Here is a 20,534-nt window from a genome sequence, read left to right as displayed (position 1 = left end):
TCCTCTCTTCTCTTCCCCTACCCTCCCCCGCCCCGCCCCTCTTCTCTTCTTCTATCCACTCTGTATCTTACAGACAGTGCCATTCCAGTGGATTCTCCAGTGCCGAGTGCCAATGTTGTAGTGAACGGACAGGCAGGTCCAGACGTCCAAGGTCCATTACAGAGTGTGGATGGCCTTCCACCATCTCCCCTTACCAGTCCACTGTTGACTGAGGGTGGATACATTCGCATTGAGGACGAAGACGAGGCTAGAAGGAAGGTGGGTGTTCATGGGAGGAACACATTGGAGACTGGAGATTTGTGACCATATTGAGTTCTCCAATAAGATAGATATGTACAATATATTTTAAAGCTACAGTCCGGGACTTAATTACTGCATAACACTTTATTTCAACAAATATAGGATGGTAGAATATGTTAATACAGTAATAACTAGCACTTCTACAATTGTTAGAGGTGGGCACCCTATTTTTCCATTGAGAAATGTAGACCCTGGTGTCGGATTGGATACCTACTAGTTGACAATGTCAATAACGTTATTTAAAGCAGAAGGAGCACCAGATTAGACACTAGATGCTCGGCCATCGTTATTGTAGTTCGGACCTCATTGCAATTACCTCGACCTCAGGAGAGAGAAACAACGGACATCAAACTTACAGGTTGTAGGTTTAATGAATGATATGAACCAATTGAAAAAAATACAATTAACATCCAGATAGTATTCATATTTTCAATGTATAATTCATCAGTGTGTGTGAATAAAATAAAATATCTCTTTGTTGATTGTCCTCTATTCAGGTGTGTGACTTTAGAACCAAAGGATGAACAGACAAAGAATGTGTCATTTAAACACCCTGTGTGTGTGCGTGTGTGTGTGTGTATGTATGTGTGTGTGTGTGTGTGTGTGTGTGTGTGTGTGTGTGTGTGTGTGCGCGTGTGTGCATGTCTAGAAGTTTCCTACAGACAAGGCCTACTTCATCGCCAAGGAGCTACTGACCACAGAACGAACCTACCTCAAAGACTTGGAAGTCATCACTGTGGTAAGTGTATGGTCCGTTCCCAAACGGGTTATGACTTTGTCAATGGTACGGTCCATTGCCAATTGGGTCATCTTCACTGTGGTAAGTGTACAGTCTGTTCCAAAACGGGTCGCACCTCACTAGAGCAGGGGTATTCAACAGGGGGTCCGGGACCCCTAGGGGGTCTTCAGAGCTTTTTTTTCTTTTTTTTTACCTATAACCACTTGAACCCTAACATCTCTTGCTGAGGAGAACTTTGTGAGCTTGTAGATCTGCTATTTTTGGCTCAGAGGAATAGGTGTAGAGGGGAAAAAAGAGCAGACCAAGTCAAAAAAAAAGTTTAATCTGAAACACAATTTTATACAATATAGAGGGGGTCCCTGCCTCATCTCTCTCTCAGCTAGGGGGTCCTTGGCCTGAAAACGTTGAAGACCCCTGCACTAGAGTGTCAGAAAAATCTGCAAAATGTTCCGGTATGGAAAGGCTTCCCGAACTATAGTTTGCAGAGTCTGGACATCTGGAGGTGCACAGGTTCCAAGGAAAAGTTCTGAGACCCACCGCCTTTCCGAAATCTCGGAATGATGTCAATTTGTAGTTATATCACCTCCCTTTCCGAAGAAAAGTTCGGACGTCGGAAGGAGTTTGTATTGCGCTTTCAAGTCTTTTCAATACACAGCCACCAGATAGTGAAAGAAGATCTTAGTCACTTCTAAAGGCAATGGTGTTCATGGGAAATGTAGTAGGGCTGGCAATGTCACTGTAAGATCCAAAACCTCTTGTAGTGGCTTTTGTTCTGTAAAGTGTAGATTTAGAGCCTGTGGGGGGGTTGTATGTGTGTTTATGTGGTCTTGTATGTTATACCCACGCGATCTCTTTTTGTATAATATGCTATACATTTGTACATGTATTTAACATAAAAACTGTAAAATAAAGTTGTAAAAAAAGTGTAGATTTAGGTGTACCAATGAGCAGGCAATGACAATAATACTGACTATTGTCAATACTTTGTCACATCTAACTTAAAACTAACGACGGTGACGTCATGACATTCACCTTCGTTTCGGTGGCTCCGAAGAGTAACCAAATGGACTCCTCGGAATTTAATTAACTAACTATAAGCTCTATAGCTCTGGATAAAGAACAGATCGTAAATGTTAAAGTAATTTTCAGACTTTCTATTTAAGGGACATTCAAGCTACTCTATAGTGAAAGTTAGAAGAACTAAACTAAATTATTAATGAATCCATGATCACACATCATACATGCCACGGTGCACTTTGATTCCACGGAGGTAGCCTATAGTTTGTACGTGCTCTCTTAGCTCGCACTTAAACTGCTGCAGTAATCTGATCCCTGGTCAGTCAGTCTATCATAGCAGCACTTGATTCTGGCAGTCCGAGTATATTTCACACCTAGGCTACAGCCAGCATACAAAGAACAATGATGTGTTGTGTATTAGCTTGTCTGACACCTACAGTAGTTGATGAGTTGAGAGAGCAACTACACGTAGCCAACAGAACGGTCATTGCGGCGAGAGGCAAGCATGCAGCCAATATGGTGTGGTGCTAGACCAGCGCCGGTCGGGAAAAATAAATAAATAAATAGACCAGTCGATCGCAATAGTGTCTCCCCAATAGTGGGGGGACATCCAGGCCCTTCTGACGTCTATGCTGGTGATATCCTTTAAAGCAGGGGTTTTCAACTGATTGTGAACCAGGGACCACCACCCTGACTAAGAATCAACCTGGGGACCACTGTTGTGTTGGGTGGGGATTTGAGCTAAGATTAGTGCTTTGGTAACACTTGCTGCTATGCATCCCATGTCTATACATCCCACTGTTTCTCAACAAATGGCCCACGGACTACTAGTGGTCCATGGCATAATTAGGCCTGCAGGTTGTCAATGGGAAAATATTTTAAAATATAAATACATAAAATGCCTTTGTTAACACATTGAATGCCAAAAACGGTCCGGACCGTTTTTGAGGGTCCAAACGAGAAGTGCCGAAAACGGTCCGGACCGTTTTTGACCCAATTCTATTTTTATAAATGTGGGCCACGTGGGGCGCTAAAACGAAACTTTGACATCACCCAAGCAGTTTCTGAGAAGAAGAGGCTGGATGTGGCTCCATGTCAAAAATCCTTCCGGTCGGCGTTTTCAATGTTATCTCCTTGATTAAAAGCTTAATATCTCCATTTCTTTTTAATGTGGTGGAAACGAGCCGTTTTCGATCGGCGATCACGCTGCAATGGAGGGTCGCGTTGGAAATATTATTGTTCCAGGCGTTAGTCGGGACCCTCCGCCGTCTCGCACGCACGCTTTGTTTACATGCATTTCCGCGTCGGGGCTTCTCACAGCACGAAATGTATAACGCAAGTGGATGGAAGAAATGCTGGCACTCAACGTATAATATTTTAATAAACCTCTGGCACCCAATGTGTTAAACGTTTTACACTGTTTAAATAATATTTCAAAAGTCCATCAAATGTAAGAAAATAATTTGAATTAATAGGCGTGGTGTAATGATTGTTAAGGGCTTGATTTTGCACGTATTATTATGTGCAACAAATTATTTCAAGTCCGGACATTATTTAACTCCAATGCCAATGAAATAAAAAAATTATTGCGAACTTTGCCAACTTTTTTCTTTTTTTTTTTCAAAGAAAAAAAAGTGCTTAGGAAGCGAGATACAGCCTTTTTCAGTTATAGGTTAAACAAGGAGTGGATGGAGCTGCAAATCTTCAGATAATGATGATATCTTGGGTTCTGAACATTTTTTTCCATTTTTTTTTAAACTCTGGATTTCTCGTTCTGGCACTGAGGGTATAACCCTGCACCCTAAAACTCGGGATAACTCGGGGCCTGGCACTGAGAGAGTTAACTGAAATATACGAGTGGTCCAGAGCTAAAAAAAAAAAGTTGAGAACCACTGATCTATTCCTATCCCACGGTTACCCTTATTTGAAGGTCAACCGCACCAATGCAACTCCTTGCAACTGCCATTGGGGATAGTGGTTGCAAGTAGTTGCGTGTTGCAATGAGTTGCATGGCGAGTCATTGGTTGTGGAGTGGGCTTTACTTTATCCAACCTTCCATTAAACTCATGTTAACTGATATACTGATTTGTATCTTATGTATAAGTGAGCAGACACATGCGATTATATGGGCACATTTCCTAATAATGGTGTTCAAGGCAATCCGACACACTTCCCCTTCTTGAGATTCTAACTCCCTTTTCTGTGGAATTTCTAGACCTCCGACTTCCCAGTAACTGACAACATTGACACATCATCATAGGTCACCATCAGGTCATTAGGGAACTGTTCCGTGGAATAAAAATATATATCTTCACTTTCCTTCATTACTAAATGCATGGTCAGGGACCACATGCAATACCTTCACGGACCACCAGTGGTCCACGGACCACCTGTTGAAAACCCCTGCTTTAAAGAACAATATAAATTGGTTCTATATTGAGCAATCTTTGGTCAGTATATTGCAGTTAGGAGATGTTTGCTTTAGTTGGTTTGTTCTTAACTTATTTTTACACGTTCTGTTCCGTTCTATTCAGTTTGGTTCTCTTCTCTCTTCTCTTCTCCTGTCTTTCTCAGCTGTTTTTCTTTTACAGTAGTTTCCATTCTCTTTGATGTGGAGGAAGGCGTGTGCTGGCTCTTTTTAAACACCTCTTAAATATTTTCTTTGGGTGGGCAGGCTGAGGTCTTCGGCCCTCTCTCTCGCTCACTCTTTCTTCTTTTCTTCCACATCTGTTTCTCTCTTGTGTGCCTCCTGAATCAGCTGTGTTTGCCTCAAGCCACACCAGCTGTCGGGCATGCGTGCATGTACGTGTGTGTAATGTATGCATGCACACACGCGGATGTTGTATTTTTTTTACCTTTATTCCTCAACAGTCTTTTTGAGTGAAATGTACCGTCTGTAAAGCCCTCTCCAGACCAATCTGAGTCGGCCCGATTTTGGGCCGAATTGGCTTCGGGAAGCGTCGGCCAGTCGGTTAGGGGTCCGTCGGGGGGCCGTCGGGACCTTTTCGGCCGACCCAGAGCCGACCGAACATGTTCAGCTTTTTAGCCGACTGGTAGCGCAGTGGCAGTGACAACAGAGGGCTGTCGGTGTTGCCAGATTATGTGAGAGAAACAAGCGACCATGTCTATTGAAAACCTACATTCACTGTTTCTTGTTGTTGCTCCCAGAGAGAGAGAGATGATTGATTTGCCCTACTTTTGCGCTGTGGTGATTGGGAGCAGGTGTGTAATTTGTCCAGTGACGGAGTCACATGCATCCGTGTTTATGTATAAATATGTAATGCGCAAGTATGTAAACATGTCCTTCTGAGTGGGAGTTCAAGCATTGCATGAATAGGCTCGTAAAGCAGAGAGAGAGAGAGAGAGAGAGAGAGAGAGAGAGAGAGAGAGAGAGAGAGAGAGAGAGAGAGAGAGAGAGAGAGAGAGAGAGAGAGAGAGAGAAGAGGAGAGAGAGAGAGAGAGAGAGAGAGAGAGAAGAGAGAGAGAGAGAGAGAGAGAGAGGAGAGAGAGAGAGAGAGAGAGAGAGAGAGAGAGAGAGAGAGAGAGAGAGATAAAAAGCGGCAGAGAGAAGGAAAGAAAGAGAGAAGGAAAGAAAGAGAGAGGGAGAGAAAAAAGGGAGAGTGAAAGATTGAGAGAGGAAAGAGCGAGCGAGAGATTGAGGAGACGGAAAGAGGGAGAGAGAACGAGCAATTAAGTGAATTGCTTTCACCTGCTGCTGTGCGGAGTGTGCTACAGGGCATATCTCCGCCAAGCCAGGGTGACCTACCCAGGCTCATGAAATTCATATTCAGGCATAGTAGCCAATTAGAATGAAATCTTCAAAAACGGACTCATATACTGATACAGAACCATATATTGGCTATATATTATGGCTGTCTGGGTGGAAATCTTGTATGTTCCTTTTTTATTATTATTTAAAAACAATTTAAAATCGTGAAAATAGCCAATCTACAAGCAGTAATTATTAATAATTAAGAAATACTATATTTTAAAGAGTGAAAAATCAACTAAAGTCATTATTAGTGCAAGTTCATTCACATTTCATTTGAATGAAAATAACTTGTGGGTAAAATACATTCTGTGAATCTAATGTGATTAATGTGACCCCTACTTAGTCAGTGAAGTCCAGGGCTGAATGTGACATATTGAGACCTATATAACTAAATATTGGTCATTTGCCAACACATTATTTTGTGAAATAAATGGGTAATATTTCACAGATAGTTATACTATTCTTATAATATATTAAAATACAATCATCCTTAACCTTCAAGTTAAATGCATTATTTCCGTGGACTTAAAAAATCATTTTGGACTTAAAAATCGTTATTATTTTTTTGGATGGCCTTCCTGCCCTGGCAGGAAGGCCGGGCAGGGCCCTTTGTGCCCTCCAAAAAAATTACAACACCAAAGGCCAAGTGGCCTTGCCCCTAAAATGACGAAATTGGCTTGAATGCAATAGATGTACTCTGAGTCTGTTACAAGTAAAAGTCCGGAATTCAACATTTACTAAAAAAGTAAAAGTACTAAAGTATTGGTATAAAAATGTACTTAAAGTACCAAAAGTAAAAGTACAAAAATGTTTGAAAATAGCAGATCTACAAGCTCAGAACGCGTGCATCGCAACACGTTGTGAGCTTGTAGATCTGCTATTTTCAAATAGCTTATAGGTACAAAATAGGGCTAAAGTGGTTAATGTATGTTTCATAATGATTTATATCTGCAAAGTAACTAGTAACTAAACATTTCAAATAATTGTTGTGGAGTACAAGTATAGACAATTGGAAATACTCAGTAAAGTAAAAGTACCTCAAAATTGTACTTAAGTACAGTACTTGAGTAAATGTACTAGTTACTTTACACCACTGCACGTCAGTGAAGAAAAAACGCTGGGAACATCCCTAAGTGGCTTTGCAGGGAAACAAGCCCAAAGTCGCTTATAATAAGCAGACCTGGCAACGCTGGCACGCTAAAAGTCAAATTAGCACATGAATGGCCAGTCGGCTGACAGACTTAAATGGTAACTTTTGCCAACCGAATACCAGTCTGTTGCAGTCTGGAGTAGTCTGCAATAGTCTGGACGAGTCTGTTTGGTGCGGAGTTGCCTTAACAGACACTGATTATACTGCACTGCATCCTTGGGGTTAAAAACGCTGTGCTACTTTTCTCTGTGCATTCTGATAAGGTGACATTGTTGAAACAAAGGGTATTTTTTATTTAGGGCTCCAACTATCGATTATTTTCTTAGGTATTATTCTATCAATTGCTTTTTGGATTCTTTATTATATATATTTTTAAATATAACGAATTAACGGAAACAAATTCAATTTATGTTAGTCGATTAATCAATTATTTTCTTATAATCGTAAACTATTAATCGATTAGTTCAATTAACTGTTATACCCCTATTTTTATTTGGACTGAAATTCATGGAATGCTCGTTAGGGGCCCGTATTTGCACATCTGTGTCTGTGCTAATTCAACACTTTGCTGTGCGTGTTCAGGTGTGAGTTCTCTGTTGTGTGTGACCATCTCTAACAGGTGTGTGTGTGTGTGTGTGTGTGTGTGTGTGTGTGTGTGTGTGTGTGTGTGTGTGTGTGTGTGTGTGTGTGTGTGTGTGTGTGTGTGTGTGTGTGTGTGTGTGTGTGTGTCTGTGCGCACGCGCTTGTGTGTGTGTGTGTGCGCCTTCTAGGCCTTCCAGAATATTCCAGGGAAAGACGAGGCCATGCCAGAATCGGTCAAGAGTCTCATCTCTGCCAACTACGAGCCGATCTACAAGTTCCACCAGGCTTTCCTCAGAGAGGTGGAGCAGCGGCTGGCTCAATGGTGAGTGAACTTTAAAATATCACTATCGGTCCGGACCGCTACCTAGACTATACTTCCTCTTCCACGATTCCACCTCCAGGCCTCTTGAATCATCTGACCAATTACTCTCATCTTTTCCTCTGTCCTGCTTTAAGTCTACGGGTGATTGGATCTTCTACACTGCTGCCCCAAGGCTTTGGAACAGCTGACACGCTTGTGTCGTTAGGTCTTCCCTTTTTGCCCCAGAGGCGTCATAGACCATCTTAAGATGCACCTTTATTCTTTAGCTTATATATCAGCTTAACCACTTGAACCCTAGCATGCCTATTCTGGGGGGAATATTTGCAGATCTACAACATGTTGCATTGCGAGCTTGTAGAAGAGATTTGGTGTAGAGGGAAAAAAGCTATAGAGGGTTTAAGTGGGTAATCATTAATGTTTGCCATCTCCAATACTCAACATTTCTCCATTGTACATTACCCATTGTTATTTCATAGTGTAGGTTGGGTTCTGTATTTCTGATGCTGAATTGTGCCCCTCTTTTTAACTTAATTTCTATCTTAGTATTTTAGTTAATACTAGGTAAGTACTAGTGATGCCCGTTGCCCGCAGGCCCAGTGGGTTGAACCGTGGGGCGGTTTAACCCACAAAGTAGCCTGACAGCGCGTCGCGGGTTCGAGTCCCGATCCCAATGGCCTTTGCTGCATGTCGCTCCCCATCTCTCTCCCCATTTCCTGTCAACCTACTATCCTATCAATAAAGGCATAAAAAAAAGCCATGTTTCTATGAAGTCAATGAAAGTAGCCACCCCGGGTGGCGGCACTTTCATGTTAAATTCCAATATGGCCGCCGTGTGAATATGGTCTATGGGACCCCACCCTACAACCAGAGTCATTTACTGTGAGCTGCCCATTATAACCACAGTCTTCTACTGTTAGCCACTGGGAGTTACCCAGTACAACCACAGTCTTCTACTGTTAGCCACTGGGAGCTACCCGGTACAACCACAGTCTTCTACTGTTAGCCACTGGGAGTTACCCAATACAACCACAGTCTTCTACTGTTAGCCACTGGGAGCTACCCAGTACAACCACAGTCTTCTACTGTTAGCCACTGGGAGCTACCCAGTACAACCACAGTCTTCTAATGTTAGCCACTGGGAGCTGCCCAGTACAACAACAGTCTACAGCTGAGCATTTCTGCTGCAGTGGTTAGGCGATAATGGCCTTGTTCAAGGGCGCATAAGTCATAGTTTGGGTCTTACAGTTCTGACATTTCATGACTGTAGAATGAGTTGCTCACAACACAGAGAAGAGCCAGTGCAGAAGTGCACTCCCTGGTAAACAAGAAGAAGAAATTAAACGCAGACTCAAAAGGAGACAAGGAAATCTTTTTTGGGGGGGAAAGACAACTGAAAACAGATGTGTAGATGACTTTTATGTGCTTCCACGTTGTGTGTGTGTGTGTGTGTGTGTATGCGTGTGTGCGCTCGCAGTGTGTGTGTGTGTGTGTGCGCATTCGTGTGTGCGTGCATTGATATGTGCGACTGTGAAAGCACACCTAGCATGACTGATGTACAGTAGATGTTCATGTGTGGGAGACATGTGTTGATACCATAGGTGTGAGTCAAGACTGTGCGTGTGTGTGTGTTGGTGGAGGGGGGTGCGTATTGCCAGTTCCACCCACAGCTGTCTCTCACTTCCAAGTCACAACAGCACTTGTACAATGTGCGTACTGTATGTGTGTGTTGAAAAGTACTGTTGTGAGGTGTGGAGAGGTTTGACGGCCCTGGAAGCTGACACACGCATGCACACACAGCTGTGTATCCATACAAAAGTAAAACCATCACACTGCCAGCGGGGGGGGGGGGGGGAAGAGGAGAGAGGAGAGAGAGAGAGAGAGAGAGAATAATACTCAGTTGTTCTTAACCCTGTGTACTGCTGGTTTTATATCCTACCAGGACCTCTGTTAATGCTGGTTTTCGACCCCAACAGGACAGTACTTACTAGTGATGCGCGGGTCAGGTTTTTTTCATAATCCGCCCGCCCCGCCACGGAGCCCAACCCGCCTCAACCCGTCCTGCAAAACAATACATAAATCATCAACCCGGCCCGTCCCGCAAAAACTAAAAGTAGCCTACCGACTGGCGTTTCAACACACTAGCAACGTCAAGTCCGTCCATACGGTCCATTCAATCGCTTTCTAGAGAGAGAGAGATAGAGGGGGTGGAGAGAGGGAGACTAGAGAGCGAGAGGGGGGAGAGAGAGAGAGAGAGAGAGAGAAATGTGAGCGAACGAAACCACATATTCAACACCAGGTTTAGGTGCTATTTTTCCTGTCCTTTATAATAGTGTAGGCTATATGCTGAGAGAACATTAAACGATAACGTAGATAGATGCAGTGAGTGGCCTACTACTACAACATAAGGGACATTCAAATAAATAAAGTTGACATGCGGCGGGGATATCATTAGAGGCAGCTGTGCATAATTGATCAAATAAGCAACACATTAAACACAAGCTCATGACTCCAGGAGGAGAGACAGGAGGAGAGAGAGAGAAAGTACCAGAATGCTTTTTCGTGTTGACCCGCTCCGCCCTAGCCTGGTAACCCCCCCCCCCCCCCCACTTCCGTAAATCTCATAAATACAAATGAGATTTCCGGAGGAAGGGTTAACCAGGCTAGCTCCGCCCGCGATAATTGCGTCTGAAATCTTGACCCGTCCGCCCGCCCCGCGGGTTTAACCCACGGGGTCGGCCCGCGCATCACTAGTACTTACCTAGTATTAACTTCCTAGTATATCCCTACAGACCATCAGTCTTGTCAAATCAATTTCATTCATAGAACAACAATAGTTGACAAAAGCGCTGTAGAATTAATATATTACTAAATTAAAATGACAATAAATTCAAATAATATATAAAAAGTTAAAGCGTAAAAACATGAAAACATTAAGTGTATGGCAAGAATCAAGAGGGTTTTATCTGTCACTCACTCATAGAGGTAGTCGGGTACAAGCAGCAAAATGTTGGTGTGGCATGTCCAGCAGACTTTGCAACAGCAGTGCAATATACACAAGATAATACTGGATTTTAAATAAATAAAGAGAACAAGATAAGATAAAAAGATAGAAATTAAGGTTTAAAAAGGGGGGCACAATTCAGCATCAGAAATACAGAACCCAACCTACACTAGGAAATAGCAATGGGTAATGTACAATGGGCAAATGTTGAGTATTGGAGATCTCAATGCAACATGTTGTAGATCTGCAAATTTCCCCCTCAGAATAGGGATGCTAGGGTTCAAGTGGTTAAGCTGATATATAAGCTAAAGAATAAAGGTGCATCTTAAGATGGTCTATGACGGCCCCCAGGGGGCAAAAAGGGAAGACCTAACGACACAAAGGGGTCAGATGTTCCAAAGCCTCAGGGCAGCAGTGTTGAAAGATCCAATCACCCGTATAGACTTTTAGGACAGAGGAACAGATAAGAGTAATTGGTCAGATGATTCAAGAGGCCTGGAGGTGGAATCGTGGAAGAGGAAGAATAGTGTGGTGCCAAACCATGTGATGCTTTAAAAATCACTAAATATTGTATCATTTTATTTCAGCCTCATTTGTGCTCCATATATTCCATTATTAATGGAAAAACATTAAAGACGAATTGAAATATACTAATACATTGTTGAAATCTTGTAATGGGACTGTATAACTCCCCCACCAAGGTTTTGAAAAAATAAATAATAATAATTAAATGAATGTCTTTGGAACAGCATTTTAGGAGAGACATTTTGTATCATGCTTCCTGAAGGTTTCTGCATTTAAAACTGAAATCACTGAAGCACATGCATGCACACACACGTACACAAGCAGACACACGACGTGAGCGTGTGCGCACGCACGCACACGCACACACAAAGATGAATGGGTTTATGGGAGTGCAAGTCCTGTGTTTTAAAGCTTGCTCTTGTCTGACACCTGCTGGTGACCACTTGTTACTGCGTTTTCGTCTCACTGTCTTCACTTCCGCTTTCTGTCTCCATCTCTCGGCTGTCTCTCTGTCACTTCATAGAATTGTATTGTCCAGACATATTGCATACATAATACACATATATATATACAGATAGAATGGATAAATGATCATGTTGAATATCCTTGTAATTACATTTTGTGTGTGTGTGTGTGTGTGTCAGGGAGGGTCGTTCCAACGCACATATCAAGGGAGATTATCAACGGGTTGGAGACGTTCTTCTTAAGAACATTCAGGGTCTGAAGGTAACTGTCTGTCTCTCCTACACTGTCCTATTAAGCTGTCCTATTGTCTCTCTCCAACACTGTCTACCTCTCAGCTTTCTTACTGTCTGTCTCTCCTGCACTGGCTTAACTACGGTATATAAATAATATAGCACAAATAATATAAAAGCAAGAATGGTCATTATGTGGTTTCAAACGCAGTTTCCAAAAGGTTAATTACAATATGGATACCTCCCCTCTCTCTCTCTAGCAACTATCAGTGCATCTGCAGAAGCATTCTGAGTGCCTGGTGGAACTCGAACGTGCGTGTAGGTGAGTACATGACCCAAGATAACACTGTTTTCTTTGACTGTCCTGTGTGTGTGTGTGTGTGTGTGTGTGTGTGTGTGTCGGGTGTAGTTGCAGGGTGGAGGCTGAGGAAGAATAGTGGTAGAATTATATCATATTGCTTGCTATTATGGTTGTTTATATCTAAACTTCAATACTTAGTACCTTATGTTCTTAATATTTGTGCTTTATGAGATGTTCTAATATTTTGTAGCTTGTAGGAGTCAAGATAGCTCCGCTAGGCCTCTTAGCTATTGTTTTGGTACAGCCTGTGATTGTTATGGTTCAGCTCGTCCTTGTAGCAGCTGTAACTATGGTCTGGGGATCCCTGTGTTCGTTGGCAGAACTACCGTACCACCGACCTGATTATTGTACTTTTCCCCATGATATCATGTATATTAACCCTTTCAATCCGGGAACGCATCTGTGTCATTTTAGATTTTTAGCTATAACCATTATTTTATACTTTGGGCTATTCAAAAATAGCAGATATACAAGCTCATAGTGCGGCACCGAGTGCTTGTAGCTCTTGTAGCTTGTAGCTCTGCTATTTTAGAAAATTCTTGAACAGTTGTGAAAATCTTTGAATACGTATAATTTTTTTTTTTTAACTCAAATCTTTGCTTCCGGGGGTCCCTGGAACTAAATATTTTGAGATGGGGGTCCGTGGCCAAATACATATAATTTTGAGTGGTCCTTGACATGAAAAAGTTAGAGCACCACTGATATATAGCAACATACGTTTTTCAGAAACCTGTTAGGATTTAGAAGACATTTGTAAATACGTTCCCGGATTGAATGGGTTAAAGCATATCCAGCAGCATCTAGAATACTTTTGACTCCTATTGTCTCATCAACTGATTGATCGCGAATTCCATGGCGAAGTAGAGACTTTGATTGTCATCTCTGTGTGTGTGTGTGTGTGTGTCAGGTGTAGTCGCAGGGTGGAGGCGGCGTGTAGAGACTTTGAGCAGCAGAAGGTTTGCTACCTGCCGTTCAACATGTTCCTGCTCCGGCCTCTGCATCGCCTGCTCCACTACAAACTCATCCTGGAGAGACTCTGCAAACACTACCCCCCCACCCACGACGACTTCAGGGACTCCAGAGGTGTGTGTGTGTGTGTTGTTTTATTGACCAAACGCGCCCCATGGATATTATGATCGGTTGTACGAGCTGTATAAGTCGGTGGTTCTCAAACATTTCATGTCAAAGGACCAAGATGTTTCAAATTGTTTTAAAAAAATAACCGGAGTATAAAATAGGGTTGAAGTGGTTAAACCCGATTGTGATGTTATATAAACTCATTTGGCTGGGGACACCCTGGAACACCTTCAAGGACCCCTGGGGGTCCTTGACTAATTTATACCACTTGACAAATATTACATATTTCTGACTGAAAGGGTGCGCTGTTGACGTGTCATTTCTGTCAAGCGACACCTGTGGAAAAGCTTGTGCAATGAAGTATAAATGAAGTCTAAGGGGCAGACCCCCCGAGGTTCTTCCTTGCCAACAAACAAAAGCTAATGTACCCACATAAACCGGCAAGCCTTCACCTCATCTGGAGCAAGGGACAGAGCAAGTACTCTTATGTATTGTGCCGACACGGTTACTTCTGCTATGACAGGCCGGGGTTCCCAAATCTTCCATGCCAAGGATCCCAAATTGCCATAGCCTCTGTCTGCGGCTCCCATATTGCAAAATTCCCTTTTTTTTAAAAGCTCCAAGAGAAAATGGCAAATATAACAGATCTTCACCCTCACAGCATGTTGTGATACAACGCACTGTGAGCTTGTAGATCTGCTATTTTTGCTCATTTTGATAACGCGTCCACAATCGGGACGCCAGTTCGAAAGTGGTTGAACTGGCTTTTCCCCATTTTCCTCTCCTTTCTAATTGGCAACCCCTGATGTCTCAGCTGGAAGATTGCTGTGCTTCCGAAGTGCCCTCAAGCACTCCCAGATTGACATGTTTAGCTGAGGGAGAAAACACAACCTAAACTGTTCCTGTTCTAATTCCCTCTCCAGCTGCCTTGGCTGATGTCTCAGAGCTGGTGCTACAGCTCCAGGGTACCATGATGAAGATGGAGAACTTCCAGAAGCTTCTAGAACTAAAAAAAGACCTGACAGGCATCGACAACCTGGCTATCGCTGGCAGGGTGAGACAGATGGAAGGATTTTTTCCCATACAAATACAATAAATTGCATTATGTTTTTCAACAAAAACTGACCCCAAATAATACGTTTGAAGATGTATTTTAGACCCCGGGAATACATTTAGATAATATTATAAATATTTCATTCCATATTTTGAAACATTAAGTGTAATTCTGTGTGGGTTGCAAAAGGGTCAGAGAAACAATACCTGAAGCACTTTCTTTGGAACTGTGATAGCCATAAATACTGGTACCAGAATTCTTTCTGCTCCGAGTGGTTCTGTACAGGTATCAGTAAAGTCGGACATAAATGCATTGGCATCACCGATCCACTGACTTGAATCCTCTCCATTTTACTTTCTGGACCTGTGGGAAGTTTAATCTGAGAAAATGTTAAAACCGTCTGCAACAGCAAATAAGTATAAAATTCTCCAATATGATTATGTATCAGCCTGTGAGATGTTTGACTTGTGAACATGAGGGACTCAAGGTGACAGCTTGACAAACGTTTTTCTTTCCCTCTCTACTGTTCGTCTCCGTCATGTTTGCGTGTGGCGTCCAGGAGTTCATCAGGCTCGGCTGTCTCAGCAAGCTGTCCGGGAAAGGCCTTCAACAGAGGATGTTCTTCCTGGTATGACCTCACAGCTTCTTCTCTGTCTCAACGTTCCATTTAAAGCTGCATTGAACAATAACAGTTTGTTAGTCCCAAGGCCTGGAAATAATATGTGCTGTATGAAGGCTTCATTGGAGATAACTGGCTCCTCCTCGATCTGTTGAAACAACCTGGCTCCTCCAACACTCTATCCCTGGCGTCCATATTTTGGGCATAGCATATAGGTGCTCACAACGTGTCGCATCACCGCTTTTTTCGAAACAATTTGCCATGTCATTTTTGGCAAAAAGTTTAAAATTTGTCTGAAATGGTTAAAATCTGCTCTCTCCCTCCCATACACACTATGACGATTAACAGTGCACAATGACCAGTAGTAGCTAAGTTTGTCTTACTTTGGCTGCCGCAGCATGTTAGGCACATGTGAAGGGGAGGAGGAGAGCTAGCTTGCTTTGTCACATAACTGCATAATTCCCTTTGTTTATCGGTAGAGGCAGCATATCGCACAAAGGGGCTCTGATATTGTGTATCACAATAAATCTATTTGTTCTCCTCTCTTTCTCTTTTACCATCTTTTCTTCTCTTCCCCTCCTCTGTCCTTCATCATTCCTTCTGCTCTTAATTTCCACTCATTTCCATATCTCCCTTCATCCCAACTTCCTCTGCTGTCGATTAATCTGCATTCAATCATTCTTTTCAATTTCTCTGTCTCTCATATTCAGTTCAGTGATTGTCTAGTGTATACCAGTCGAGGTATGACACCGTCCAACCAGTTTAAAGTTCACGGCCAGCTGCCGCTGTACGGCATGACGGTACGTACTGTAGGACCACGACACAGTCCATGACACACGACCACGTGACACTTTTACAACCTCTGTTTCACCAGCGGGAAGCTGACTTAGTTACTACAACCACAGTTTTCTACTGTTGGTCACTGGGAGCTGCCCAGTACAACCACAGTCTTCGACTGCTAGTCACTGGGAGCTGACCAGTACAACCACAGTCTTCGACTGTTGGTCACTGGGAGCTGACCAGTACAACCACAGTTAATGCCACCATCCCAAGTTTTTAATGCAGCATAGTTACTGATCCATATGAGTCCATATTCCAATTGGAATATGGACTGTTCATTCAGACCTTGGTTTAACTGCGTTAACAAACAATGATCCTTAGGAATGCTATTGCATACACATTAATGCTGCATTTATTATTATTATATAGGGCCAAATTAGACATTTTAGAGGTGACTTTTTTCTCACTCACAAGCTCATATTATCATTGTGTCAACAGGACAAGGCTTATCCTAAATCATGTTACAGAAGTGAGGTATCAATGGTTACCATACACTGTTCAATAATGTATGATTTACTGTTACAGACAAATAAAATCTACATTCTAAGTATGATAGTTTATGAATATTGTAATAATTGTTATTAGTAGTAGTTGTATTAATAATAATACTGATTTAAGATGACAAATTTAAGGACTGTGATTAAAATAAATCGTTAATCAAAGACTGTGTTCAACTAGTATGTGAGTGTAACAGATTTAAGATGTCTTTAAATGGGATAACGTGTTAAATGGGATAAGGTATAACATTCTCGTGTGTGTGTGTGTGTGTGTGTGTGTGTGTGTGTGTGTGTGTGTGTGTGTGTGTGTGTGTGTGTGTGTGTGTGTGTGTGTGTGTGTGTGTGTGTGTGTGTGTGTGTGTGTGTGTGTGTGTGTGTGTGTGTGTGTGTGTGTGTGTGTAGATCAGAGAAAGTGAAGAGGAGTGGGGAGTTCCTCATTCCTTCACCTTGTTTGGACAGCGCCAGTCTGTGGTGGTAGCTGCAAGGTACGACACACACGCCAAGCCTCCCATGAACTAGTTTTTGCTGCAGTATTCATAAAACTTTAAAAGATAAAAAAGATATAAAATAATCTGAACAACGGGGGAAGGAAGTATGGTGAATAAATCATGAGAGAAACGCAACATCATCCATAATGAATGGCCTCATACTCATTTAGAAATAACAGTTTAAATTATTAATGACAACAACTAATTCCATTAAATAAGGATTCATATCTGAAGCTCTTTCTCAAAACTGCATCACAATTTCAAACCTATTCTTTTAGTTATATTGTCATTACACTTATAACTTACTGTATCAATATTTTTTATGTTTTTGCTATTCAGATTAATGCATCAACCTCACCAAGAAAGATTCCTTGTTAATGCAATCATAGCTGAAATATATAATATATATTCTGATTCCCCCTCTCTCTCTCTCAACACCTGAATTTGTATGTTATATATTATTACATTATACTCACTTATTTTTCGGTGCATAATATATCAGGCTTTATTCTCTCTTGTCTCCTTTCATTGACTATCGATAGATTTGATAGATATCGCTTTGTTGCAATTTGAAAAGCAATGTTGCATTATTTTCTCAAATCGAAAATTCTGTTTCTGACTCCCTTCTGTCTGTCTGTCCTCTCCAGCTGTGCGTCAGAGATGGACAGGTGGTTAGAAGACATTAGGATGGCTATAGACCTGGCAGAGCAGAGTAATGGGCTTCACACGGACCTCATTGACAACAGTAAGAACTTTGTGTGTGTGAGAGATGGCGAGCTGTCTTCATTACTTTCATGCGAACACTGCACTTGAATCGGTGCAGATTATCTTTCATCATTGTCATCGGTTTTGTTGGAAACGTTACCTGACCTATGAGTGTCTCCTCCTCTGTCCTTCATCTTTTATAAAGCTGTCATTTATTTCAATGAGACTTTGACCAGGTGCCCTTTGATTTAGTTTCCCTATTGTCATTCAGTCAAAGACCCATGCAATGTATAGTTTTTAAGCAATTAGTGAGCATATTAGCTTACCAAAGGAAGACACAGACTATTTTCCTATTCTTTTAAGTATCATATTTTAGATTTCTTCATCCTTCTTTGTTGGTCAAGCCCAAAATAATCCATCTTGTCAGCATTGTACTTTGTTTAGAATGTTTAACGTCCCTCACACCTGGTTGGTAGGATAGCTTTATACACAGCAAAGTTCTGACAATGTTCAGAAAACAGATAAACCTTTACAATGGTTGGTTATAATAATAAACTTTATTTGTATAGCACCTTTCATGACATGAAATGCAGCTGAAAGTGCTTTACAGAGCAAGAATACAATTACAGAAAAAGTGCAAATAATTTAACAATAAAGCAAAAAAAGAAAAGCAAAAGCATAAAACAACATTAAAGGTTATAATTTTACGTTTACGTACTGCAGCGTGTCCCCGTTTTCTGTGTGTCATTCCCATGCTCTCTGTACGCTCCTGTACCTCACACACAAATGTTGAAGAATTTGTATTATTTTTTACACAAATCTTCTCTTCTGGGGGTTTATGTTTATTAAAGGATCCCCATTAGAGACTGAGACACACAAATGAGCCTCTAGTCTTCCTGGGGTCCTGAAAAAAAGCAAATACAATACAAATGTACAACTAAAAATACAAATAAAAACAAAACAATTAACAATAAAAACACGACAAGACAAATTAACATAATAAAATAAAAAAGTCAAATTAAACAAATACACAAATAACAGTTACATACTTGACAAGTTACTTGCAAGGTATTTCTTGATCTGTTTTTTGAAAGTCATTTTGTTACGGATTGTACATTTGTACATAAGATGTTTTTGGGCAGAGCATTCCAGAGTTCTATTGACCTATAAATATACCAGTGAGTTTTAGAAAATTTGTTTTGGTGCTGTTTTTGTTCTTATGTTACCAGAAGCTGCTCCTCTGGTGCTGTACCCATGTTCAGGAAGGACTATTATTGGTGCTGATAATGTTCCGCAGTAGCATTAGAAGACTCACCGATAATGTCTGCTCAACCATTAGCCATGCCAGATGTTCATGCATATAGCTAATACTTGTCCTGTATGAACATCCTAGTGCCAGACGAGCCGCTTTATTCTGAGCAACCTGTCATTTTTTCAAATCAGATTTTGTAGCTGACGACCAGATTATATATTCTAATATTCTAAATTCGACAGAACTAAAGAATGAATAACTGATTAGAGGGAGTGATGAAAGCAGAACGCTTCCTAGTCATCCCGATTCCTCTTCCCATTTTGAGGTTGATTAAGTTTTATTGTGTTCACTTGTTCAATTTGTGTGGTGCCAATTGACAGTTTTAACTGAGGATTCTTGCCCAACAGATCTAGATCCAGTCTAGATCCAAGCACAATGGCCTTTGTCTTAGAACAATTTAACACCAACTTGTTGCACTCAATCCATTCATAAATGTCCATTAAGGCACTGCTTAAAGAGTCAGTTACAGCTTGCTCAGATGTAGCGGCACTGTATAATGTTGTGTCATACATAATTGTTTTAACATTCTTTACACACAACTGTAAATCATTCGTGAAAATGGAGTATAACAAAGGCCCTAGGCAGCTACCTTGCGGAACCCCATAGTTAATAGTGTTCCAGTTAGGGCTCTCCCTGGCACTCCCTGGGGGGGGGGGGGTCCACGGCACGAAAAGGTTTGAGAACTACTGATTTAGAAGGCATTTGTAGAATCGACCTCAGGTCTTAATGGGTTGAACCATTAACTGACGCCTGTGAAGAGTACAGTATTGTGTTATATCTGACCAGTCCGTCATTCCTCAGAGCTGCCAGAGGACGGCGGCCCAGAGGCGGAGTCCGAGGAGGAGCTGTGCGGCTCGCGCTCGTCCCTGGAGCGGCAAGGTCACCGCGGCAACACCACCGTGCACGTGTGCTGGCACCGCAACACCAGCGTGTCCATGGTGGACTTCAGCGTGGCCGTGGAGGTACCCCACCGCTCTGCGTGTGTTTTTTGGGGAGCGGGGGGGTTTATTAATCTGTGTCCTTTTTATCACCTGTTCCCAGTGGTGTAAAGTAACTAAGTACATTTACTCAAGTACTTTAGTGGAGTATTGACAATTTTCAATACTTTTACTCTCCTCCACTACATCTCAAAGGCAATTATTGTACTTTGTTTTACTCCATTACAATTATTTGAAAATGTAAGTTACCTGTTACTTTGCAGATATAAATTATTACATTATAAAACATACATTAACCACTTTAGCCCTATTTTATACATAGGCTATTTGAAAATAGCCGATCTACAAGCTCACAACGCGTCCCGATGCATAGGTTTGCTATTTTCAAACATTTTAGTACTTTTACTTTTGGTACTTTTAAGTACATTTTGATGCCAATCCTTTTGTACTTTTACACAAGTACATTTTGAATTCCGGGCTTTTACTTGTAACAGAGTACTTCTACATTGTAGTATTGATATTTTACTAAAGTAAAACATT

At 41.6% G+C, this 20,534-nt stretch overlaps 1 protein-coding gene across 2 annotated transcripts in view; it reads left to right on the top strand.

Annotated features, from left to right (window-relative positions):
- LOC308080835 (FERM, ARHGEF and pleckstrin domain-containing protein 1-like) overlaps positions 1 to 20,534 on the top strand; it is an 82,930-nt gene that overhangs the window by 57,084 nt on the left and 5,312 nt on the right. Inside the window, exons 14-25 of one of the 2 annotated variants that reach the window (XM_080422861.1) lie at positions 74 to 258; positions 953 to 1,039; positions 7,749 to 7,882; positions 12,053 to 12,134; positions 12,364 to 12,425; positions 13,372 to 13,547; positions 14,465 to 14,595; positions 15,155 to 15,223; positions 15,925 to 16,014; positions 16,954 to 17,036; positions 17,687 to 17,784; positions 19,858 to 20,018. In XM_080422861.1, the coding sequence (XP_080278987.1) occupies positions 74 to 258; positions 953 to 1,039; positions 7,749 to 7,882; positions 12,053 to 12,134; positions 12,364 to 12,425; positions 13,372 to 13,547; positions 14,465 to 14,595; positions 15,155 to 15,223; positions 15,925 to 16,014; positions 16,954 to 17,036; positions 17,687 to 17,784; positions 19,858 to 20,018 (1,358 nt within the window). Of the gene's footprint in view, positions 1 to 73; positions 259 to 949; positions 1,040 to 7,748; positions 7,883 to 12,052; positions 12,135 to 12,363; positions 12,426 to 13,371; positions 13,548 to 14,464; positions 14,596 to 15,154; positions 15,224 to 15,924; positions 16,015 to 16,953; positions 17,037 to 17,686; positions 17,785 to 19,857; positions 20,019 to 20,534 lie in introns of both variants that reach the window. The other variant, XM_080422860.1, reaches the window with a different exon arrangement.

The sequence above is a fragment of the Gymnoscopelus braueri genome (genome assembly GCF_963280865.1).
Source record: "Gymnoscopelus braueri genome assembly, chromosome: 24".
Taxonomy (NCBI): Eukaryota; Metazoa; Chordata; class Actinopteri; order Myctophiformes; family Myctophidae; genus Gymnoscopelus; species Gymnoscopelus braueri.
Note: the sequence above shows the minus strand (reverse complement) of the source record. Positions and strands in the feature narration are given on the sequence as shown.